The following is a 22544-nucleotide window of genomic DNA, read 5'->3' on the forward strand; positions in this document are numbered from 1 at the left end:
CACAGGGACTGGCACACGGCTCCGTTCCGGGGGGGGTGCCCTGATTTATGCCACCGGTTTCTATCGGTGCCGGCAGCGGCCCCTCCCGCAGCAGCCCCGGTCTTTGTGCTCCTGGAGGCAGCCCCGAGGAGGTTTCATGTTACTGGAAAACTGGGATGTCGGGATGCTCCTGGGGCAGCCCCGCACACAAAAGGCCATTGTGCACCGCAGTGTGGCTGCAGCCCCAGAGCATCCCAGCTCCCAGCAGCCCACCCCGGGAGGTGGCACAGCCGGTGGCCCAGGAGCGTGGGACACCGAGCAGCCCCCCCAAACCGATGGGATGCTCCACCTTGGGGTGCCTCCCCCATGGACCCCTTCTCTTTGGGCAGCAGCACCCAAAGCACATCCTCACCACTGCAGGGGATGGGAGAGGCACCCGCTGGGCTCAGGCCGGTGATGCAGCCCCTGCTGCACCAAGCGGGTGCACAGGCAGGGACATGTCCCCACGGGCAGCAGCAGGGCAGGGCGTGCAGGCAGGGGGGTGCCCAGGCATGGCAGCATCGTCCCCGCCTGAGCCAGAGCCACTTTCCAGCCCCACCGGCTCATCCGGCTCTCCCTGCACCAGCACTCCCTGACCTGCACCTTAGGTTTACATCTGTATTTACACACATGAGGTTATGCATGCTGGGGCCTGGGCAGCACCAAGCTGGGGCAGTGAGCACATCTGAGCCCAGCCTCTGCGGGCAGGAGATTAAAAGCTAGCAAAACCCAATTTTTTGTTAAAGGAGAAGGGGGAATTAGACCTGGTTCTGGGATCAAGGGGGTCTGAAACCCAAGCCCCACAGCATGGAAGGCAGCAGCAGCAGCTGAACATCCCTGAAGCCAGGGGTTTTAGGGACTGTGAGCAATAGGATGAGACAGGGACAGGTTGGTGGTCGCTCACGGTGCCTTGTGCCTGCCTCAGCCCCTGTGCTCCCATCAGAGACACTGTGCCCATAGGGATGGCTTCACCTCTGGTTCCCATGGCATGGCTGGACCTGTGACCAAGTGGAAAAGCCCTCCCCTAAATCCACAGCTGGAGGCAGGGGATGTGGCCCCCATCACCTCCCCATCGCAAACACAAGGTGCCACATCCAGAGGGGCAGGAGGGAGCGAATGTGCCAGGAGCTCCTGGCAGCACCGGGATGAGCCTCGTGACTCTCGCCCAAGGCGGCCAAGCTGCCCCAGGGGTGACTTCCCGGCAGAGCTTTCAAAACCAGGCAGCACCCGATGGGTTTGGCTTGGGCCAGGCAGATTTGGCCTTTTCTCTCCAGGCACAAAGGGCACCCATGCTCTTGGTCAGCCGGGCCCCTCAACGTTGCAGGGGATGAGGCATGATCTTCCCTTCCTTCCCCTCCAACTTTGCACCATAGAGACCCATGCAGCCCTTCTCCCCAGCACCCAGTCCCCTTGGGTATAAATGGGGGGCAGGCGCTCAGCAAGCCGCACGCCTCGGCCCCATCCCACGCTGGAAGCAAGCAAAGAGGCTGCCAGCAACGTCTTCTCCTGGGGGTTAATCATTGATTGTGGCCAGTAATAAATATTTCAGCAGGGATTTGCACGCAAGCCCTGAGATAACAGCAATGGGAGGAAGGATGAGTCCCGTGTGCCTGGCTTCGCTGCCGCCCTCCTGCACAGAGCTGCCTACACAAGTCCTCCTGCTTCTTGGAGGGAGAGTATTTGTTCTTGTGTGTTGGGAGCTCTGAGGATGTGGCAAAGCTCAGGAAACCCCTTCCCAAGGGCTATGGTCTCAGGATGCTCCACACCGGAGATGTCCTCCCAGGAGGAGGAGTTCAGCCCTCCAGTGCCTTAAGAAAGGTGGAATGTGGCAAACGCAGCGCTCACCCTATTGCACTGGGCAAGAGCTAATGAAGGCAGTTTGCCATCTGCAGAGCTTTCTTGCTTGTGCAGCCACCACTTACCTTGCAGAGAAAAAGCAGAAATGGGTGGAAATGTGGTGGGGGGGTGTCTCCAGTCATCCCTGCAGTGACTGGGGGGACACTGAGTCCCACAGTGCCATGAACATTGATCCTGGCCATGCCGAGCTCAGCCAGCCCCTGTGCTGGAAGAGACAGACAAAAGCAATAAGCTGAGGCTTAGGGCCAGACCTTGCCACCATCCTCCTGCCCCTGAGCTGCAGCTGAGACACCAGGAACATCCAAGAGGCTGCAGAGAGAGGGGTTCCTCTATAGAGGAGCCAAATACATTCTCCCCTGCCTGCATCAACCCAAGGATGCTGGAAATGAGAAAACCAGGTCCAGAGTGTGCTGGGTCCTGCCTGTGGCTTGTGCAGCAGGAGGACCCCCAACAAACGGTCCCCGTGATGCAGCTCAGACCGGAGCAGTGCAGGGGGATGCTCCAAGCACCGGATGAAACCTCCCCAGCCAGCAAAATCACAGCAATGCTGGGTAAAGGCACCTAAGAGGAACCCAGTGCAACCCAAGCAGCAGAACAGACACTGATCATGGTGAAACTTGCTCTTGGTCACCCCACTTCTAAGCCACATCAGTGGCATCACTGATGTTTCCCCATCAGTGCAATGAGGGTAACAATAGAGCTACCGGATTAAGGAGGGCTCTGGAGGTGGCAAACACACCCTGCTCTTCATTAGCCCGCAGCAGTTACCCAACAAGCTGGGCTGATTGTTTCCAGAGCTGCCTTAGAGGATCCAGTTTCCCCTTTCCCAGGGACATCAGCAGGAATTAGGCACCCGAATCCTAAACGCAGCTTTGCAGGGCTCAGTGGCAGAGCAGAATGAGGTGCCCCCATCCCCAGGGTCACCCTCTGGTCCCCCACATCCCTCCCGACAAGGGCGGTCGATCAGTGCCTGCAGCATCGCAGAGCCCTGCTGAACTGAAGCAGCAGGGAATGATTTCAAGCACCTTATTTTCCTGGGGATGTGGCAGAGGTGCAGCTTTTCCCAAGCACTGAGCACCCCTTTCCCCATCAGACCTCCTCCCAGGCCTGAAACACAAAAGAGAAATAGGGATACCCGCTAATTCACACGTGCACCCCCCATCCAACATCACAGCAAACTCAGGGCTCGCACTCCTGAAAGCACCAGCATTAAGCCTATAATTATCAGGTGATTTAGGAATTTGCCCCCGGAATAGGGCTACGGGAAAACACTGCTCTGGTGAGTGTTAAATCTGCTCAGTGGGGGAGAAGGAAGGAGCTGTTTAATCAAGTTAAAAGGACAGTTTCGGGGTGGGTCTGGGGCTGTTTGGCCACATGGGACTTCATCAATGGGGCCAGCGGGAAACAAAGCCAGGAGGGGAAACAAAGGCCTCATCCCTGTCCTCCCTCCTGCCATGGCCGGCCCCACAAGCACCCCCACCAGGGATAACCCCTGCATTGGGCTCAGCTGCCACTGGAAGGGGGGGAACAAATCACTTCTTGTTTCCCTGCTTCCAGACGCTGTCACTTGCAGATCTCACCCTGAACCCGCACTGGGTGCAGGCTTTAACTCAGGAAAACTGCAAAAACAAAAGGGGAAATGATCTTCCCGGCCTGAAGCCCTGGGCCCAGCACTGGGATCTGATGGAATGCCAGCACCCTGCATCGCTCCACTCCCCACCTTGCTGCACGGGCATCGCATAGGGATTCCTTCCTGTTTAACACAGGGGATGCTGCCCCGAGCCCCCTTCCCATGGGTGCAGACCTCACTGCTGTGCATTGCCAGGCTATTTCCAATGCCCCCTGGGTCCTCCTGGCCTGGCAAACACACCCTGAGCACCAAATCAATCCCTTTTCCCCAAATCCCTGTTTATTTTCCCCATTTCCCCTACTTGCACACAGTTGCATGCTGGTTTCCCATCGGAAGGCTTCTCACGGCTGCAGGAAGCATCTCAGCACCAGTCTTTAGTTTCGGGGGACCACTGCAGCACTGTTTTGCTTTAAACACCAAGTGGTCACCCCACACGTGAACCCGGATGGGGGGGGTTCTAGCATGGCCTCACCAAGCAGGGAATTGCCCGAAGTTCCAGGGATTAAAGCAAGAAGGAGCAGCCCAGGTTGTTTGCAGCTCTCTGGTTACAGCCATTCACTGCTGCTGCAGAATAAATAACGAGGGATATTAATAACAACGAGCCTCTGCCAGGGACAGAAACCAAATTCCTCACCAGGCCCACAGCAAAGGGGAGAAGCCCAAGTGTGGCCATGGGCAGGGCTGGGGTTGCTGCAGACAGAGGGTACCCTGGCACCTCCAGATGCAGGGGAACACTGATTTGGGTCAAAGAGATGCTCAGGGTCTGCACACCCACCCCTGTCTGGGTGCAAAGCACTCAGGTGAAGGAGATCCATCACCATTCCCGAGTTGGGGACCTGGAGCCAGGCTCAGCTCCGGTGCAAGAGGGGCGATGCTGGCTCTTTGTGCAGGCATTTTAAAACATGTCAGGCTCTCACAGGGTGATTTTTCCCCCTTCTTGGCTTTCATTTTTTAATCATCCCAAAGGGACAGTGCTTTGATTGTGCTTTGGGCAGGGGAATTTGCAGGGGATTTGAAAAATCCAAGGGAAAATCAGCAAAACCAGTGCCACGAGCCTGGCTCCGTTGATCTGCTCCTTTTAGCACCACAAACCTTCCCGGCTGAAGCAGTTTTGCACATGCAGGCATTGATGCTCCCAAGTTTCACAGTTTTAAAGGTGCTTTTTTCTTTCCGTTAATAAAAACTTGCCTGAAACCCAAATCCAGCTTCAGGCAGTTTAAAGTTCAGCTCCTAACTCCAGATTCCGCATCAGGATAGTCAAAAGCACCTAAATTGGAGTTTCTATTACATCTGTGATTGGAGTTTCTGGAGGAGTTTGGGAAGAAGTCTCAGTGCTGAGAGGAGATCTGGATTTCCTTGTATCCACCAAGAAACTCCCCATGAGATCCCCAGTGCATGCTTTGGAAAACCTTGTACCTGACACAATGGGGTTTCAGGGTATGACCTGGAGAGGTGATCCCAGCTCCTACTCCAGACCGACTTAAACCGCTTCCAAACCAGATCACAGGAATTCGGAATAAAGCTCTTTCCCTGCACACCAACCCCACCATCTGCTTAAACCCCAGGGAGAGCCCCTGGGCTGCTGACCAGCTCCCAAACCCCCCCGGTGCTCAGCGGGCAGCACTTCCACACCAGCCTCCCATGGTGCTGCAGTACAAAGATACACTAAACATCCCAACACCACCCAGCCGGGCCTGGGATGCCCCAGGGATGCAGCCCCCACCGCCAGTGCCTACAGTCAGGGACCGGAGGCTTTTTCGGTGTGAGTGTATGGGGCTTAACCCGGCGGGGATGCAGCGAAAGGGAAGAGCATCATGCTTTGCTCATGGGTGCTGGAGCCGGTGGGTGGTACAGCCCCTACGGAGATGCGAATCCCCCCCCCCCCAAGCCTCAAACAGCGCTGTCCGCTCTGCCGGGGGCGCTCAGCACCGAGTGGTACCCACGCCCCCCGCACGGCCCCACCAGGAGCATCCCTTGAGCATCCCTTGCTGAGTTAGGGGGGGGGTTCTCCTCCACTCCCCCCCTCCCACCCCGGGGGGACCCTCCGCCGGCTCCGGGGCTCGGGGCGGGGGAGCAGCAGCCGCCGCCCGCCCGCCGCAGCCCTTTGAACGGACCTATCGGTCCCGGCCCCGCCGCCGCCCGCCCCCGGCCGTGATGCAGCCGGGCTCCTCCTCCCCCCCGCTCCGCAAGGGCTGGAAGCTCCCCTTAGCCTGGTTGCCCTTATTTAATTTCGAGTGTGATTTTGCTATTTTTAGCAGCTGGATCCCCTCCAGTAAGGCTGGGAGCTCGCTCCTTTTTTTTTCCCCCCTTTCTCCCCCCCTTCCCGCCCCCCCCCTCCTTTTCCCTATTTTCCTTTTTTTTCCTCGTTCCTGCAAATGATTTTGATCCAGCTTCCTTCCTCCTGGAGCATTCCCCCCCCCCCTTTATTATTTATATAAATAAGAGGGGGGCCTGGCTGAGCCGTGGATGCGTGTGTGAGTCGCAGCCTCTCTCTGCCTTCTCCTTTCAGATCCGCATTTGCGAGCAGCAGCCGCCGCCGGGAAGGGGTGGGGGGGGTTTAATTCTCTTCACAACACAAGACACGCCAGGATCAAAAAAATAATAATAACCCCCCCAAAAAACACCAAACCGCCCCCAAAAAACCCACCCCAAGCACCCGGCTCCGGGATCAAGCTGACTGTGAGTGCCGGCCTTCCTCTTTCCTTTCTGCTCCGGGGGGGTGCGGGGAGGGCCGGGGGGGGGGGTGGTTGGGAAGGGGGAGAGCCGGGTTCTCCCCCCCCCGGCCCCGTCCGCATGCTGTGCACGATCGCCCCCGGGTTGCTTGGTATGTGCAAGGACGCGTGTGTGTGCGTGCGGCGGCCCGGCTCCGCAATGCCTCTCGCTATTATTGTTGTTATTAATTATGGGTATTAATAGTGCGATGCACCTGGCGGGGCGGGGGGGGGGGGGAGCAGGGGGGTCCCCTGCGCTCCGGTACTTTGACTCCACTTGCGCGGTGCCGGTGATGCGCGGCCGCGGCCCCCGCCCGGGCTCGCAGCGTGCGCGGGGCCGTGCAAGGTGCGCGGGGCCGCGGCCGGTGCGTGGTGCGGGATCGGGACCGTGCGTGGGGCCGGGCGGACGGGGACGCGCACGGGGACGCGCACACGCACACGAGTGCGGGTCGGTGCGAAGTTGCGGTGCTGGGGGCTCACCCCCCCCCCACACTCCGCACGGTGCCCACGCTGCGGGACCTTGGGGCCGCGCACCCCGCACCCAGCCCTCCTTTTGCGGGGGGGGGGGGCGGTGGAATGTGACCCAGGGCTGGCTCCACCCGGGGCTTTATTATACCCCGCAGGACAGGGGCTTCACAAAGCGTGTGATGGTGCCTTCCTGCCTCTTTTCTTTCTCCCCCACCTCCCTCCTTCCTTTCTTTTATCACTTCCTTTTATTATGCATGCCCAGGAAGGAAGGGGGGGGGTGACTTTCCTTAATAGCAGGCCTGGGAGGGGGCTTCAAAGCAGCCCCATGGAGGGTTTGTCTAATGAGGAGCCCCGCACATCCCTTCCCAGCCCTCGCACCCCTGCCGAACAGGCTCTTCAACTTCTGCTCCACTATTCCTTCCCCTCCTCCCTCTCCCGTCCTCCCTCTGCCAGGAGGTGCGGCCGGGATCCTTCTCCAGCTGCAATCGGGCTGGATTTCCTGGGCGTGAAGAGGTTTCTGCTTTTTTCCCCTTTAAGATCTAAGCCACCGCCTGTCTCCTGCCTCTCCTGGGCTGGTTTGTTTAATCTAAGAGTAGGTGGCAGGAGCAGGAGCGGGGGATTTATGGGGTTATTTGCACAGAGCAGCGTAAGCCAGCGCGGGCGGGCTGGGGAGGCAGGAGCAGGCCCAGGGGGAGCGAGGAGCATCGCTCCGAGGGACCAGGTTGGCTCTTTTGCAACCCAAACCATGCTTGTGCAAGGGGTGGCTGCTGAGGACGGCCCAGCTCCTGTCTTGGAGCACACAGTGGGGCTGGGGAATGAGAGTCCGGTGGCTCCCCATCCATAGCGATGGAGAGGGGAGGAGGTTTTCTTCCCCCAGCTCCATCGATCCGGAGGCAGATGTAGCCCTTCCACCTCCAAACCTTGCACAGATTTATCTCTCCCGGCCTCGAGGAGCCTGGCACCCCCCTGCCCTCCTCTCCGACTGATTCCTCCCTGCGTGGAAAGGTTTCTCTCTTCAGCTGCTTCCTTTCCTCCATGGCAACACTGCTGCTCCCTCCCTCCTTCCCTCCCTCCCATACGGCTTCGATGCACATGAGCGGGGCTGGAACTGCTTCCCGCGCTGTGTCCGGCACCATCGGGATGCACCCAGGGCCAGGCAGGTGCTGCCGAGCTGGGGCCGCCCTCGGGTGCTGGCTGGGAAGGTGCTGGGGTGGGAGAGGGGAGCATCCCCCAGCTCCATCCTCCTCCTCATCCCCCTTAGAGCCCTCAGCCCCCGGGGCTGATTTCAGCCCTGAGGCCACAGGGGCAGCTTGGAGGTGGCAGAGGGATGGGATGTGCGCATCCTTTCCCCAGCACCAACTGTGGCAGCAGGCTCCGGCTCGGGGGCCATTCCCAGTGGGAAAGGTCCCTTCAGCATCCCCGTCTGGAGCCGCTGCGTGGGGCCGTGTCTGTCCCAGCACGGCGCAGTGGGGGCTGAACTGGGCCCATCTGTTTCCAGCTTCGGGAGAGGGTACGGCGCAGCTCGGAAGCTGTGTTTCCTCTGACAAAGATTGACTTGAAAAGAGACAAACCCGTCCCAGCCCCTGCTCAAACGGCGTTTTTCTGCCCTAAATCTAAACCATTCCTCTCTCCTTTTTGACTAAGAGACCCCTCGAAGGGCTCCGGGCTGCTCTGAGTAATGCTTTCGGGGTGTTTACACGGCAGCGTGGTTTCTGTCTCGCTGTTGTTGTTGTTTTGCACTCGTGAGTCACTTCCAGGGGGGAGCAGGAGCTGACGCGTGGTTTCTAACACGCCTCGAAGGTCTGAGCCTGGCTCCTGGCACTGCACATCCCACCCGTGCCTGCTCCCAGCCATCCCCATGAGGCTCAGCATCCCTTGGGATGGGAGGGGTCAGCACCCCGCCTGCCCCCAGCAGCCCTGCGCTCTCCGGTAGCGCTGTCCCAGCTGCTCTAATGCTGCCCAAATAGAAACCAGTTGCTCAGTAGGGGTTATTAACCCTGTAGGCAGAGATAGGCAGAGTGCCTCCGTCTTTGCATGCAGAGCATCCCGGGGAGAGGGGGCTCAGGGGGGTTGCTCCATCCATCCCAGAGCAAAGCTGTGATTGTTCTCCCAGGCAGCTCCAAGCCCCATGCTTACGGGCAGCGAGATGGGGCTGCTTCCATTGGGAATCATCACATCACCTCCCCCACACATGGCCACAGTCTCCCAACCAGGGAGCAGAGTGGGTGCTCTGCACTCAGGATCACCATTAAGAACTAGGGCTGTGGTAGCAATCCTGCTCCCTTCAGCCTGGAGCCCATCCTCCTGGCTCCTGGGCTGGGAGCTGGGTGTGGATTTGGCCCCACGGCTCTGGAAGAGCCGGTTTTCCCTATGCCCCATGGTAAGCGTCGAAGTGGAGGGGGGAAGATGGAGCCTTTCCCTCTGTGGGATTTCCCTATGAGCAAAGAAAGACACCCGGCCCTTTGGAACATTCACAGGGAAGGGGTCCAGTGTCCCTTGGACAAGGGACCAGTCTGGGGGGTCCTTATCCTTAAACCCAGCTGGGGGGACAGGAGCAAGGTCGGGGTGCAGTGGGGCTGGATGTGGGGAGCAGGGCTGTGGGAGCTATGTGGGGCCCTAGGGCCCCATGGGGATGCCCAGAGGCCCTGTGCCACCATTCACCTTGTTCCAACTTGCCGGCACTCCAGATTAAACCCGGAGCCACTTTCCTCCTTTCTGGAAAGTGAATGGGCTCTGCAGGAACGGGCAGAGCTGCTGCTCCCCAAATGCTTCCTGGGGACCCCGGGAGCTGCCATAGCACTGGGGCACTGATTGATGCAGCGGGTGTTGTGCCATGGGATGCACAGCAGGGACCAAAGGCCTGTTTGCAGGAGGGACATGGGCGCAGTCGGGGTGGTTTTGCAGCAGTAGGAGGGATGGGCTTTGCCTGCTTTGTGTTCCTGGGGCACAAAAGCCCTGCATTCCCCGGTGTGGTACTGCTGAATGGGTTCAAAAATACAGGTGGGGTCCCTTCTAGGCATAGCTTTTAGTGATGCTTTTGGTTTCTCCACCACGGGCTGGTCCATGCAGGGAGAGGAGCAGGATGCAGGCGAGCCTCTGGGAAGGGATGGAATAAGGTAGAAGCGGCTCGTTTCGGCTGCATGATAATTCTGAGGCATTATTAGAGGGGGTCCCTGGTTCTTGTCACTTCCTGTCTGTGCTGATACCCCACTGCCATCCCCATCCCTATAAGGGGACCAGGAGGTGGCTGTGGGGGGCTGAGCATCCTTACCTGGGGGGTAGCAGGGACAGGGCATGGCCATGACCCCATGGGAGGCTCTGGCTGCTCCACTCATCCCTCATCCCAGCGTGGCCAAACCATCACTGACCAAGCTTCTTCCCCCTCCTGCTCCTCACTGCTGCTGGAAGGACCATGAGCGAATCCAGCGCCAAATCCAGCCAGGCCCTGGCTTCCAAGGGGGAGAAGGACGTGTCGGAGAAGAGGGGCCGGGGGCGACCCAGGAAGAAGCCGCAGGTACGTGGGGCTCCCCAGGAGGTGGGGATGGACCCCAATGGGCAGCTCTGCCCATAGCGATGCCCTCGGGGCCGGGCACCCCCATATTACAGGGCAGCAAGAAACATCCCCCACTTGCACCCCAAGCAGCATCCCCCGGGCAGGGATGGGGATGCCTGCAATGAACCCCCATCACTGCCCTTTGGGCAGCTCCTCCTGCTGCTCAGAGCCCTCCCAAGGGGTTTCACACCCCTTTAGCTCTATAACACCCCACTGCTCCTGGGTGGGGAAGGGCTTGAGGCCTCCCCTTGCTCCATCCCAGCCTGAACCTGCCTTTGCAGACGAGTTAATTAAAGCCCCATTAGCGAAAGCTGCTCAGAGGGATAAGATGCTGCTGGAGCCTTTACAGTGCCAGCTCCTCCTCCAGTCCCCTCCCAGGGGCAGGGGGGGCTTGGGGCACGTTTTCCTGACCGGCAGGTTCCCTTTGCCAGGCAGCAGCATCGGCACCAAGCTGGGGTCTGGGACTGAGGAACCAGCTGGGACCATGGGCTAAGCCACACTGCTAATGCCGGGTGGGATGGGTCATGTAGGAGCCCGGGTGAAGGACACGCAGCAGCCTGAGCACCAATCCCAGTGCAATCAGTGCTTGCAGTGCAAGAGCATCTCTGCTGTGGAGAACGGGACTCCCAGCCTGGAGCATCCCAGGGTATCCTGGAGCATCGCAGGGTATCCTGGAGCATCCCAGGGTGTCCTGGAGCATCCCAGGGTATCCTGGAGCATCCCAGGGTGTCCTGGAGCATCCCAGGGTATCCTGGTGCATCCCAGGGTATCCTGGAGCATCCCAGGGTATCCTGCTGCACTGGGAGCCACTCGGGGCACGCATCCCTGCCCGGGGACCCCCATCCACAGTGACCCCCCCCTGCTCTCCCTCCAGCAGGAGCCCAGTGAGGCCCCGACCCCCAAGCGACCCCGCGGACGGCCGAAGGGCAGTAAAAACAAGGCCAGTGCGAAAGGCAGGGTAGGTGCTGGGGATGGGGGATGCTCCGGCCAAGCTCCGTTTTGAGCTCAATTACAAACAATTTGGGGCAGATCTATCGCTGGGGGGGTGTTGGGGGGGGTTGGCTCTGACCCCAAGGTGGGGGAGGGGGGGCAGGAACTGTGCGTGTCAGGATGAGGACAGCAGCGAGGAACCTGTTTGCAAAACAGGCGACTCACATCCTGCGCCCACCCCGTGAGTCATGGGGGGGGGGGGGGGTCCTGCCTGCGGGCCGGGACGTGCCATTGGGGTGATGAATCTGGCAGTCATTGGGTGGGAGGAAGGGGACCGGCACCCTCCCTCCCCCTCCAGCAGCAGCCTGGGGATGAGGGACCAGACCCAGCTTGACCAAAACGTCTCTTTTTGCCCCCAATTTGCTCAGAAAGCTGCAGTCACACCAGGGAGAAAACCTCGAGGACGACCCAAAAAGTCGGTGAGTGGGGTTTTCCCTTCCCTCTCCATGCTGGAAGGGAGCTTGGACCTTTGTGTGTGTGTAGCAGCCCCCCCGTGCATTATGGTCACCTCTAATTTTGTGCTTTCCTCCCTTAACTTCACACCCCACAACCCCCCCTTAGTTTACAGCCCCATGGGATGTAGCAGGCACCCACAAGTGCAACCCAGCCAGTTGGGAGCAGGTTTCATCTCCCTTCCCCACGTGCACATCCTATTATCCCCAGCCCTGTGCCACATCCCCACGGACAACCCGGACACCCAGCAGCATCCTCAGTGTGATGCTGCTCTGCCCCACGTGAGGATTTGCCCCTTTTCCCACTTCAATTCCTTGTGGAAGGCAAAGGAGCTGACACCAACCAGGGCTGGTTGCATCCTGGGGTCTCCTGGCCCGGTGGCACAGAACCAGGGACTGATTTGGGGCCCCCAGGGTGGGACCGAGCCCATCCCATGCCCGGGACACCGTGTGCTGCTGCTCCATGAGGGCCGGCGCTGACTCATGCTCACACTCGCCCTGACTCAGCACCACGTGTGGATGCTCATGGCCACCCTGGGGGGCACTTGGGGACAGAGCAGCATCACATCGGGATGTGGGGCTCCCTCTTCACACTGAGCCCACCCAGAAGGGGGGTTCTTACCTGGGATTGAACCTGCAATGGTCAGACCCGGAGCAAAGGGCAGTGCCGTGGTCCAGGGGGATGCTGGTGCCTCCCTCTTTGCATAAGGGATGCGATGTGCCTGGGGAGCCCTTCATCCATGGATAACGGGGGGTACCTGCAGCCCCTGGCCCCCCCTGACCGCTCTCCCTCGCCTCGCAGCAGCAGGATGAAGAGGAGGTGAACATTTCCCAGGAATCATCCGAGGAGGAGCAGTGAAGCCTCCGGAACCGGCGCTACCTCATTGCCTGATCGACGGTCCCGTGTCCCCGGCGGCCGGGGGACAGGGATGGGGAGAAACCCACGGCGCGGCCCTGGCTTTGTCCTCCTCCCTCCTCCGCTCCCTTCTCACCCTCAGACAACGGCAGCACTGGAAAATGGCCCAACCCGGGTGGCCCCCACAGCCCCCTGCCCCAGTTCCCCTCTCTCCCCAGTGCTGGGTTATGGGGCAGCCCCACCGGCAAAGGGGGTGCCTGGCAGAGAGCTGGGGCTGGGACCCCCTGCCTTTGCTGCCCCCCCAATGCAGCGATCTCACCCATCCAAAGCAGGCACTGGGCTTTGTCCCAAGGACCCTGCAGGGAAGGGATGAGGGGGTCAGCGAAGGCGAGACCCCCACATGGATCTGACCTTAGCCCTGGCCTGCTGCTACCCCAGGCAAACCTCCCCTTGTGCCCCCCCCAAGTCCTGGGCAACTGCTCCGTGTGTGTGGGAGCAGCACCCGCAGCACTGCTGGGGCTCGGTGCCCATCCATGGGGTTCCCAAATGGGGCCAGCTCAGGGCAGCCCCTTCCCCCTCGGTTCTGCTATAAACAGAGAATTGTTTTTTAGTACTTGCTTTGGGGTTGTTTTCCTTTCATTCACAACTACCTCTGGATATTTAAGTTCCTCTCTGCACTCACACACGTGCTGCTGCTGTGCCGGGGCATCGCTGGCTCCAGGGTTCCTTTCTCGGGGGTGTCGCTGGGGGCCGGGGGCTGTTTTTGGTTTGGTTTTTCCCTTCCCCTTTGGGTTTTTTTGGGCTGGTTTTTGTTGGTTTCATTAATTGCTGATTTTACAGCCGAGGTTTTTGTTCTCCTGCTCCCCGGGCCAGCGGCCGCGGCGGGATGGGGACTGTGGGATGCTCCCCCTCCGCACCGCTCCCTGCACAGCGGCTGCAGCGGGACCGGGGGTCGGTGCCGGGCAGCCCCAGTGGGGGACAATTGGGGTTCGGTTGGTTTGGTCTTTTCCTTTTGGGTTCACTGTTAACGACCTTTTGGGTTCCTCTTTGCAGTTACTTGAATAAAACATTTTATGGACGTTTGACGCCTCTGCCCTGGTCCATGCACACAGGCACGAGCGGATGCTCCGCAAGGAACCTTCTCCACAGGACCTTGATGGTGCCATCCTCCAAGGGATGGATGGGAGCTGCCAACGGGAACAGAAACAGGCAAAACCCTGCTGCCCACCCACCCCAAGAACCCCCATCCTCAGCACCTTTATACAACCAAACCCAGCCACGATGCTGCTATGGTGGGGACACGATGCTGACCCCCAGGCTGGCCTGTGGCCTGCTCAAACCCTCCCTGCCCTACGCAGGAGGCTCTGGCCGAGTGCAGAGAAACACCTTTATTGGCTCCAGCACCGCTGCCACACAGGCATCGTGCCCCCCGCACCCTGCAAAGGCCCGCATCCGGATGCTCCCGCACCGGGTACCAGCCCCAGCCGCCCCACTCTAAGGGGCTGGCAGGGCAGCTCAAGCAAAGGAAATCAGCAGAACTTGGTGCCAAGGTGGGAGATCGCCCGTTAGCATCAGCGCCCATGGCCTGGGATCACTCCCGGCAACGCCACGCTACTCCGGGTGCATCCTGCCCTTCCCGGCAGGCAGCGGTGCCGGTGCGGATGCGTTCATCCCTTGGCCCCTGCGGGCAGGAGTCAGCCCCAGCTCTGCAGCAGGATCAGGCCTTCCAGTCCCCGCGCAGGGGCCGGAGGGGCGCAGCCCCCCCCCAGCCGGGCACCACCTGCAACACACAGTGCTATGGGGAGGGACGGCCCCAGCCCTGACCCAGAGGGGCAAAGCAACCCCAGACTATGTCGGGATGGGTTGGAGGAGCCACCACAGCCCATGCCTCCCGTATGGATGATGCCCAACCCCTCGCTTAGCTCCCAGAGATGCTCCCGCGGGGCAGGTTCCCACCCGGACCCGAAAACACCCGCGCCGCTGCTCAACGCTGCTTCCCCATGTCAAAAGATGGGCACGGCTGGAAAACGCCCCACGCAGCCAAACCCAACGCGTGCAGCCCCGAACCACGGGAGCGGCTCAACCCACCCGAGCATCCTCTGCCTGCACCAGCAGCTCCTGCTCCGACTCCTGCAGCTCCTCGGCCGGGTCGTAGCTGTACATGGGCAGCAGGCGGTGCCGCAACCGGTCAAACCTGCCCGGGGCGCGGCGGCTCAGCAGGGTCCGGTCCCACGGCTCCCCCCCGGCCCCATCAGCCCGCACCCCGCCGCTCACCTCCGCTTCTTCTGGATGTACATCACCTGCGGGGAAAGGCGTCAGCGGGCACCGGCAGCCCCGGACCCCCCCCCAACCCCAACCCCATCCCTGCCCCGACCCCACTCACCGCGGCCAGGACGGCGCCGAGGAGGGTGACGAGGACGAAGGGTCCCAGGACGTAGCCCACCAGCGAGTCCCCCGCCGCGCCCGGGGCCGTGGGGGCCGTGGCGTTGCTCATAGCCCAGCGCCGGCTCCTGCCCGCATCGGGACACCCGAGTCCGGCCCCACCGGGGGGGGGGGACACGACTGCGGGCGGGGGTCAGCGCCCGGCGGTAACGACCCCGGGACACGGGGAGCCCCGTTCGATGGGGGGGGAGGGGGGGGGGATGGGACACACGGAACGACCTCTACCCCCCCCATCCCCCAACCCTGACCCCCGCCCCCCCCCCCCCACCGCATCCCCGCATCCCCGCCCCACCTGCGCGCGCCGCGCACCCCCCGCGCCCGGAACCCACGCGGAGGCGCGTGACGGGCGGGGCGGGGCAAGGGGCGGGGCCTGAGGGGCGGGGCTGGGGGGCGGTGGCAGAGCGGGACCGGGAGGGGGCAGCAGAGACCGGGCTGGGGGGGGGTGGTGAAGGAGGGAAAGGGAAAAATGAGGGAGGAAAAGAGGAAAGAAAAGGGAAAAATGGGAAAATTGAAAATAGTGGGGAAAGAAGGAAAAAACAGGGAAAAATGGGGAAAAGGCTCTTGGGGGGGGGTGTGGAAGCAACGGATGGATGCAGGATGGAGGGATGGGGCAGAGGGGTCGGTAGGCTCAGGGATGATGATGGACAGAGGGACAATAGAGATGCAGGCAGAGGGCGAGGAGACAGGGCCGTGGTGGTGCCGGCGGTGTCACCCGTGGCGATGGCAGCACCCAGCCCTGATCCCGGCCGTGGGGCTAATCCGCTTTGCTCGCGCTGGGACCAGATGGCCCCAGTAAGTGGGTCAGCCCCTGGGAGTGGGAGGCACTGGGGAGCAGGGAGCCACGGTTTGCTTCCTAAGGACTAAGAACAATGAGGTGGAAGAGAGGAGCCGGGAAAAGGCAGAGCTGGGGGGCCTGCTCTCCTGCCCCTGGTCCCCAACCCCATTGGCACACAAGAGCATCACACCTGAGCAGGGCATTGTGGGATGCTCCCAGCAGCTCCTGCTGCCCTGCATCCGTCTCTTCCCAGCTAAAATAAACCCAACTGCTTCTAGGGAAGTCCTTGAGAGCGTGAGGGAGCAGATTGGGGCTCACACAACCCCTCCCCATAGCCACAGCATCTCCAAATCCTGAGTGGCTCTTTCCCCATCCATCGCTGCCCAGAGCATCCAGATGGGGACAAATGGGGAGCTGAGCGATTCTCATCCCTGGGGAAACCTCCCCAGGGATGCTGAGGTCAATGGCATAACCTGGCCTGGAGATGTGGCACCTTTGTGACTGGGGTGGAAGGTGGGTTTTTAGCGGACAATGAGCTAGAATAGTGACACGGGGTATTTCTGCTCCAGAACTTGCAGTGGGAGGCACCAGCCCCTTCTCCTCCTCTGCTCAGACCCCAATAAGGTAACTGGGGACAGCTTCGCTGAGCACTAAGCTCCATTTAAGCAGCTAAGAGCAAGCAACCGGATTTCCAACCCATGCATCGCTCCCATGCTCACCCAGCCAGAGGTACCAGGGCAGGGGAAGCACCAGCCCCGGGCCCACCAGAGGTTAACCTTGCCTTTGGCTCCATGCTGCAAATGTGAGCCAGGGGTTTCCCTGGCTGTAATAACGCAGGACAGGAGGAGCCCGGTTGCGTTCAGATCCCAAGGGGAATTTGCAAAGGAAGGTTAAGAGATGCACCTTCCAAACCACTTTGCAGATAAGCACCAGAGTTCTTCTGGCATGCTTACACAGGCATGAGACCACTGAAGGGTCTGGGATACCCTTTGGGAAAGCAGTCAGATGGTGGCAGAGCATTTGTGCGTCCACACGCACGGAGCCATCACCCTCGGTGTCCCCACACAGCGCTCAGCCCAGCTCACGTGGTGCCAGTGGGCACTTGGCCTCTCGGAAAGGACTTTGTGAGATGGACGTGAGCAGAGCTGGAGTCAGGACCACTCCTGCTCCACGAGGCCCTTGGCCAGGACTAGGAGCATCCAAACAAGACTCACGCTGGTCTCAGTGCAGGCTGCCCTCCCTGCTCAGACGAGCCCATCTCAGCTTCACGCTGTTGGTGGCATCCCTCCGGATTTCCTTTTCCATCCCAAGCCACTTTCTCCTTTAGCGCCCGATGTCCAAGTTCCCATCTGTGGGTAACAGCACCGGGAGGGAGAGAGACCACGCAGCGAGGCGAGCTGTGTGTGGAACACTGGCGTGTTTATTGGTTGGCACTGGGTTACAGCCTGCGCTGGTCAAACCTGCACCCTCCAACTTTCAGTTTCCTTAAGTCTCTTACAGACAGCGGTGACCTCTCCTCACTCACACACACAGACACAGGCACCCTGAGAAAGGAACCAGCCAACACCAGCCATCGACATCTCGGAACACACCAAGGCCTCACTGCAGAAGAGGGATGGGGGGTTTGTACCGATAGCAGAGCTGAGTGTGGAGTGGGCACTGAGCCCCCCCGCTCTCTATGTAGACACTACGGGGTCCAAAGTACATAGGTATAGCTATCCCTGCCAGCCAAGACTAACCAGGAGCAAGAGAGCACCTGCGCTGTTCATGAGCTCAAACTAAGATCTGAGCCTCAAGGCAAACAAAACGTTGCTTTCTACTGAATGCATTTGACTTTGGCTGATGTTTCATGAAGGAGAACAAGTCCAAGTCAGTAAGAAAGAGAAGCATCAGCTGAAACGCCACATTTCCAAAGCACTCTTGCAGTTGTGTTTTTTGCAAACCATTTCAAACAACCACATGTTAACGTTATCAGATCAGAAACACGAAGCACTCAAGTGAGGAACAGAAGTCTGCAGCCAGAAGAATAAACCCAAACAGATTAAGGGGAATTACAAGTCCAAAACCATCCAGAATTCACAGAGAACTGAGCATTTAACTTATGCCTCACTGAGAATCGCAGCCTTCTTTTAATCTAATAAACTAGCAACTCTGGTCTCTACATCAGTTTTCCTCCTCTGAGCTCACTGATGCTTCCATGTGAAAGCTGGGCAGCAGCAGCACAGGAGCCCACACTGAGTTATCCCAATCACGCAGGAGCAGGGAATGCCAGGAGATCACTCACTACCTCTGCTGCTGCCACCAGGCCTGGGCACTGAATGACTTGGAAAAGTATCTGTGAGGCTTTAGGACACCAACCTTTTCCCTAAGGATCGCTCCCACCGGTGCTCCATGCATGAGGCCAGCACAGGTCAGTACCTGGGTGGGTACCAAAGTCTTACCCTTGGTTGTGAAGCTGCACTGGAACCAGCTCAGACATGAAGAAACAGTCATAGCCCCACAGCTTCCATCTCAAGGTCTCGGTTCCATGAAGGATGGAGAAGCCACAGCAGAGGCATCCACACCGCTGCCATCAGGGTGATCATTTATCCCACTGCTCTGACCGGCACCGGGAATGCTGCCGGGGACAGAGGGTCTGGGAAGGCCGAGCAGGAAACACAAAGGGATTGCTCCAGATCTTCTGATGTAATAAATATCAAATAGGACGCACAGAGGTTCAAGCAAACACTCTTGGACCTCCCGAGGTTCATTTCTGAGGCAATTCTAGAGCAAATTTCTCAATTATAACTTCAAAATTCTCACTTTCCCACAAAAAAGGAAAGGAAAAAAACCTATCAAGTAGCACCAAAAAGAGGTTTTATAAATCTCCTAAATACATCGTCAATCCAGTTTTCTCTTTCACTCACCTACACCTCCCTCATGTATAGACCTCATGACACTATACCCAGTAAGCCACTACACATATCTACACACCACCTTCCACCACTGAAGCCAAAAGCTCTGTCTTGATTCTAACACTAGGAAAAGTGAGGCTCATATATATATATATACATATATATATATGTATGCATGTTATAGTATCTAACTCTGAGACAAGGTGAGAGTACACCAAGAGCAAGATCACCTGCATCCCCACGCTGTGGTGCAGCCACTAGATGATGCTATCTTATTGAGCAGAAGAACAGGGCCGGGAGGGAAGGCAGAGGCATTTAAAGGCAGGGTACCAAGTTGTTCAGCATCTTTGTAAGATAAAAGCTCTTCACACCAACAAGCGCCTGCAACAACTTCATTTCTTGATGCAAGTTTGGCTGAAGTGCCTGATATATTTCAAGGAGCCAGCACCAGTTGTAGCTTCCACTGCAGGCAAGTTAAACACCCAAACCTATCTTTCACAAGCTTGCACCAGGTTTGCTTGCACTGGATGCTTTGTGCAGGGACACACACTGCATCTGGCTCTCTGGAAAGCACAAAACATCAATTTGGGATAAAGCAAGCAAGGGAGAACAAGCAAGGGAATCTAAATGGTTGCAAAGATTCACCCTGTGCAGCTCCACATCAGTTACTCCCCAGATCACAAAGCATGCTGTGAAACGGTGACACGTTCGCTGCATGGATAAGTTGAGGCAGAGGCCCCCAGTTCCATGCTCAATTTGAGAAGGGAGCCGAGGATTCCTGACATTCCCTACCCACATTTTTAGCCACCGAACGCTTTGTGTTGGCACAAGGGAAAAAGCAACACTAGCAGATTCCGATCCCTGTTGATTTTCCAGTTTACAGAGTTTGCTTTAAGGCACATTCAAGATGACACCGAACTAAACTGCTGTCTTGCTCAACAGAAATCTGGGAAGCGCACACAATGTCCAGCACCGAGTCAGGAACCTGATGTGGATGCTGGATGCCTGAACTACTGTTCCTTTCCAGCCCCCAAATAGAACTCTTACCTTCCTCCACAGCAGTGAGGCTGAAGGCCAGCATCATCAGAGCATTCACATCTGAACAGTTCCTTACCATGTACCATAGAGAGAACAACCCCATTAAATCACAGCAGCCTTACTACTAAGAACCAACAGCCATTCCCAAGTTCTTGCATCTTACCATACTGACCATCAGCAAGAGACGGGGGGATAAAATAGCCAGACTAACAGGTAAGATATGCTCTCCCTATTTGATCTATGAGGCAGCTTAAAAACCCAAACCACTGAAGTGCCCCTCCATTAAAGCCCCTATTTCTATCCCCTTGTGTTGGGTTTTAACTGCAGTTACTGGCTAATAGGGTCTATCAGTAATACCAGTCATAACTTCAGCTCTGTTTAACAGCATTAAACATGAACAAGCGAGCTCGCCATCAGAATCCTTGGAATGAGCTTTTGCTGCATCTGCCCTACACGTACTGAACAGCCTCATCCTGACACCTTCTCTTTAACAGATTTATCTCAATGATTTCAGCTGTAAACCCCCTCAGAGGGTGCATGCCTTGTTCTGAGAGCCCAAAGTCACAAGCAACTAACAACTACCCTATGCAGTGCCCACGGCACAGCATCCGGTGGCTGCAGTACATCCTGCACCCTCCGGCCATCGCTGCCTCAGTCCTAAAGAGCTTTCACAGTCCAAAGTTAAACATATTTTCAATTTGAAAAAGACTAAATCTCATTTTCAGCTTGCAAAGCAGCCATTAACCCAAAGGAATGCTGTGCCAAATGATGGACCTGGAGAGGGAAACACCACTCACTTCTTCTATGGAGTCACTGTAGTTTTGAGCTTGGCCGAAGCTAACCCTTCAGAGAGCAGAGCCAGGGCTGCAACAGGTAGAAACAGTGTGCAGAGCTAAAGGAGGTACGAGCTTCCCCTGGCTTTGTGACAATACCAAGTTTCTCTATCGCCAATAAACTATTGTCTAGAATTCAATAAGCCAGCTTTGTGAAGACACCAAAAGACATCTTTGTGAAGCGACCAAAGTACTTCACCATTACTGAATGCCAGATTCCAGGGAAATGGGGAAAAATCCCCTCTTCTTTCACTCTTCTCTAGGCATCTCCCAGGAAAAGGAGCCACCTCCCATGCCCAGCAGTGTCTTACACAGCCAGACACCAATACCCACCATGCACAGCCACATGGCATACCTATAAAATACCTACTATATACTCCCCAAGCAGAAAATACTTGCTAAACAAAGGCTCTCCCATCTGAAATGTGACTTTGAAAAGCCTCAGCATGAACAAAGTCAACTTTACAACCCAAACCCCATCTTCCAGTAACCACTTCAAGACACAGGTGCTGTACCTCATTTTCTGCTGCACATGATTCCTAAGCTGACATTAACCAATGCATGGAAATCCCTGTTCCACCACCCCAAAACCGTATTTGAGAGAGAATTCCTAGAGCTCAACAGGGACAATTTCAGCTCCACCAAGTTTAATCATACTTGGCACCCTTCTGCAGAGGGACATCACCTGCCTTTTGAGCTCCACACACCATTCCAGACCAGCAGAGAGGTTTGGGATCTGACAAACGCTGATGAAGACATTTGTATCCTGGGGGTATCTTCCTTTCCCTCATGTTCCCAGGCTGGACCCAACAAATGCCATGTACCCACTACCCAGCACTGGCTTAAGCCACCAGCTGGTGTTTTCCTGCCACAGCAGCGACGCAGTGTGGTCTGTCAAACACTTCCAGTGACAGAGCAGAAGATTTTACGTACTTTGAGGTTCAGAGATCATCCCGGTGAGTGCCGGTGCCTCAGCGCTGAGCACGCTTCTCCCATTAAGGTCCCAGATGGCCGGTTGCAACTCCACTACATGAGGCTTTCTAATGCTGGCAACACCAGAGTGGGGAGTGAATCAACGCTGCACTGAGCAGCAGGTCTCCCTTTTCTCCCTTACTTCATCACCCATCTTGGAACCCTGAGGTGACACTTAGCTGCATAGAGAAATCCAGTACTTGAGTGTATTGAGGGCCAGCAGTTTCTCCCCTCTTCCTCAGCTGCAGGCAGACTTGCTTCTTGATGTACTGTGAGGTGTCCTTGTACATACCATGAACACAGGCATGAAAAGCAAGGGAAAAGTGACCTTAGTAAAGAAACCACCCCTAAGAAGCTGCAGAGGATACGTTTCTTCATGAGACCTCAGGGGTCAGAGGTGTGCTGAAAGGCAATGAACAGCAGCCCCTTGGATGGAGACTGTGCAGCACCACCACACTTGGCGTTTACCCCAACCCAAGGCAAGCATCTGAACCCTGCAACTTGAGGGGTGACTTGGCCAAATCTGCTGCAAACTTGCAGAACTCCTAAATAAAGCAGGGGTATGCCTCAGTTTTAGCTAAGAACACATCAGCACCGAGATGAAAGCAATGCTGAAGGCCAAACTAAGAACACTATCCTTCAAAGAGAAGCTGAGACACATTGCAATGGTTCGATACAAGGGGTGAGGCTGGACACTATGTCGTTTGAGGTAAGAATCCCACTATCTCCAACCCTAGCTCAATATAGCACCAGTTTTAGCAACGCTGGAAGCCTCACTCTAATCCTACAGGGTTTTTAGCAGTTGGTCATGAGAGCAGCCCTAAGCAGGTCCATCCAGCAGGCACCAGTCTGCCCACAAAGCCCAGAACAACTCTTCTGTCACTAAAAAGTAGTTTGATTGTCGGTCCCAAACCGATTTAACATCATGTTGGATGGAACTGCTTGAACTGCTAGGGCGTGGAGCTACACCGCTACTAGAGAAGAGCCTCAGAGGCTGAGGAAGAAGGGAATTCGTGTGGTTCAGGGAGAGGTTCAAGGAGCACAGGACTAAGGCC

The 22544-nt window shown here is 57.6% G+C and overlaps 2 protein-coding genes across 7 annotated transcripts; one reads left to right on the forward strand and one right to left on the reverse strand.

Moving 5' to 3' along the window:
• The first annotated feature begins 6100 nt into the window (after positions 1-6100).
• Positions 6101-13620, forward strand: HMGA1 (high mobility group AT-hook 1). Of its 6 annotated transcripts, none has more exons than XM_061363019.1 (5): positions 6101-6184; positions 10090-10198; positions 11112-11195; positions 11596-11646; positions 12482-13620. In XM_061363019.1, exons 2-5 carry the CDS (start codon positions 10097-10099, stop codon positions 12536-12538), a joined length of 294 nt encoding a protein of 97 aa, XP_061219003.1. In that variant the 5' UTR covers positions 6101-6184; positions 10090-10096; the 3' UTR covers positions 12539-13620. The 6 variants fall into 6 exon arrangements, with proteins under 6 accessions (XP_061219003.1, XP_061219008.1, XP_061219007.1 ...); XM_061363024.1 differs by having other exon boundaries at positions 12485-13620; XM_061363023.1 differs by having other exon boundaries at positions 11115-11195.
• Positions 13621-13906: 286 nt separating this feature from the next.
• On the reverse strand, positions 13907-15131 carry SMIM29 (small integral membrane protein 29). Its single transcript, XM_061363018.1, has 4 exons — positions 14919-15131; positions 14810-14835; positions 14624-14729; positions 13907-14315 (listed from the first exon to the last, which is right to left on the reverse strand). The coding sequence occupies exons 1-4, from the start codon at positions 15027-15029 to the stop codon at positions 14253-14255; spliced, it is 306 nt and encodes a 101-aa protein (XP_061219002.1). The 5' UTR covers positions 15030-15131; the 3' UTR covers positions 13907-14252.
• Positions 15132-22544: the final 7413 nt, after the last annotated feature.

The sequence above is a fragment of the Neopsephotus bourkii genome, unplaced genomic scaffold (assembly GCF_033783945.1).
Source record: "Neopsephotus bourkii isolate Nb327-2 ecotype Australia unplaced genomic scaffold, CSIRO-AGI_Nbou_v1 NB_1139, whole genome shotgun sequence".
NCBI lineage: Eukaryota > Metazoa > Chordata > Aves > Psittaciformes > Psittacidae > Neopsephotus > Neopsephotus bourkii.

What these genes read in the sequence shown, in the direction of transcription:
- HMGA1 (XM_061363019.1), top strand. Translation starts at nt 10,097, where the DNA reads ATGAGCGAATCCAGCGCCAAATCCAGCCAGGCCCTGGCTTCCAAGGGG. An exon ending in GACCCAGGAAGAAGCCGCAG is followed by an intron (nt 10,199 to 11,111) that starts GTACGTGGGGCT and finishes CTCTCCCTCCAG; the next exon opens with CAGGAGCCCAGTGAGGCCCC. An exon ending in AGGCCAGTGCGAAAGGCAGG is followed by an intron (nt 11,196 to 11,595) that starts GTAGGTGCTGGG and finishes CAATTTGCTCAG; the next exon opens with AAAGCTGCAGTCACACCAGG.
- SMIM29 (XM_061363018.1), bottom strand. Translation starts at nt 15,029, where the DNA reads ATGAGCAACGCCACGGCCCCCACGGCCCCGGGCGCGGCGGGGGACTCG. An exon ending in TCGGCGCCGTCCTGGCCGCG is followed by an intron (nt 14,836 to 14,918) that starts GTGAGTGGGGTC and finishes CTTTCCCCGCAG; the next exon opens with GTGATGTACATCCAGAAGAA. An exon ending in TGCAGGCAGAGGATGCTCGG is followed by an intron (nt 14,316 to 14,623) that starts GTGGGTTGAGCC and finishes TGTGTGTTGCAG; the next exon opens with GTGGTGCCCGGCTGGGGGGG.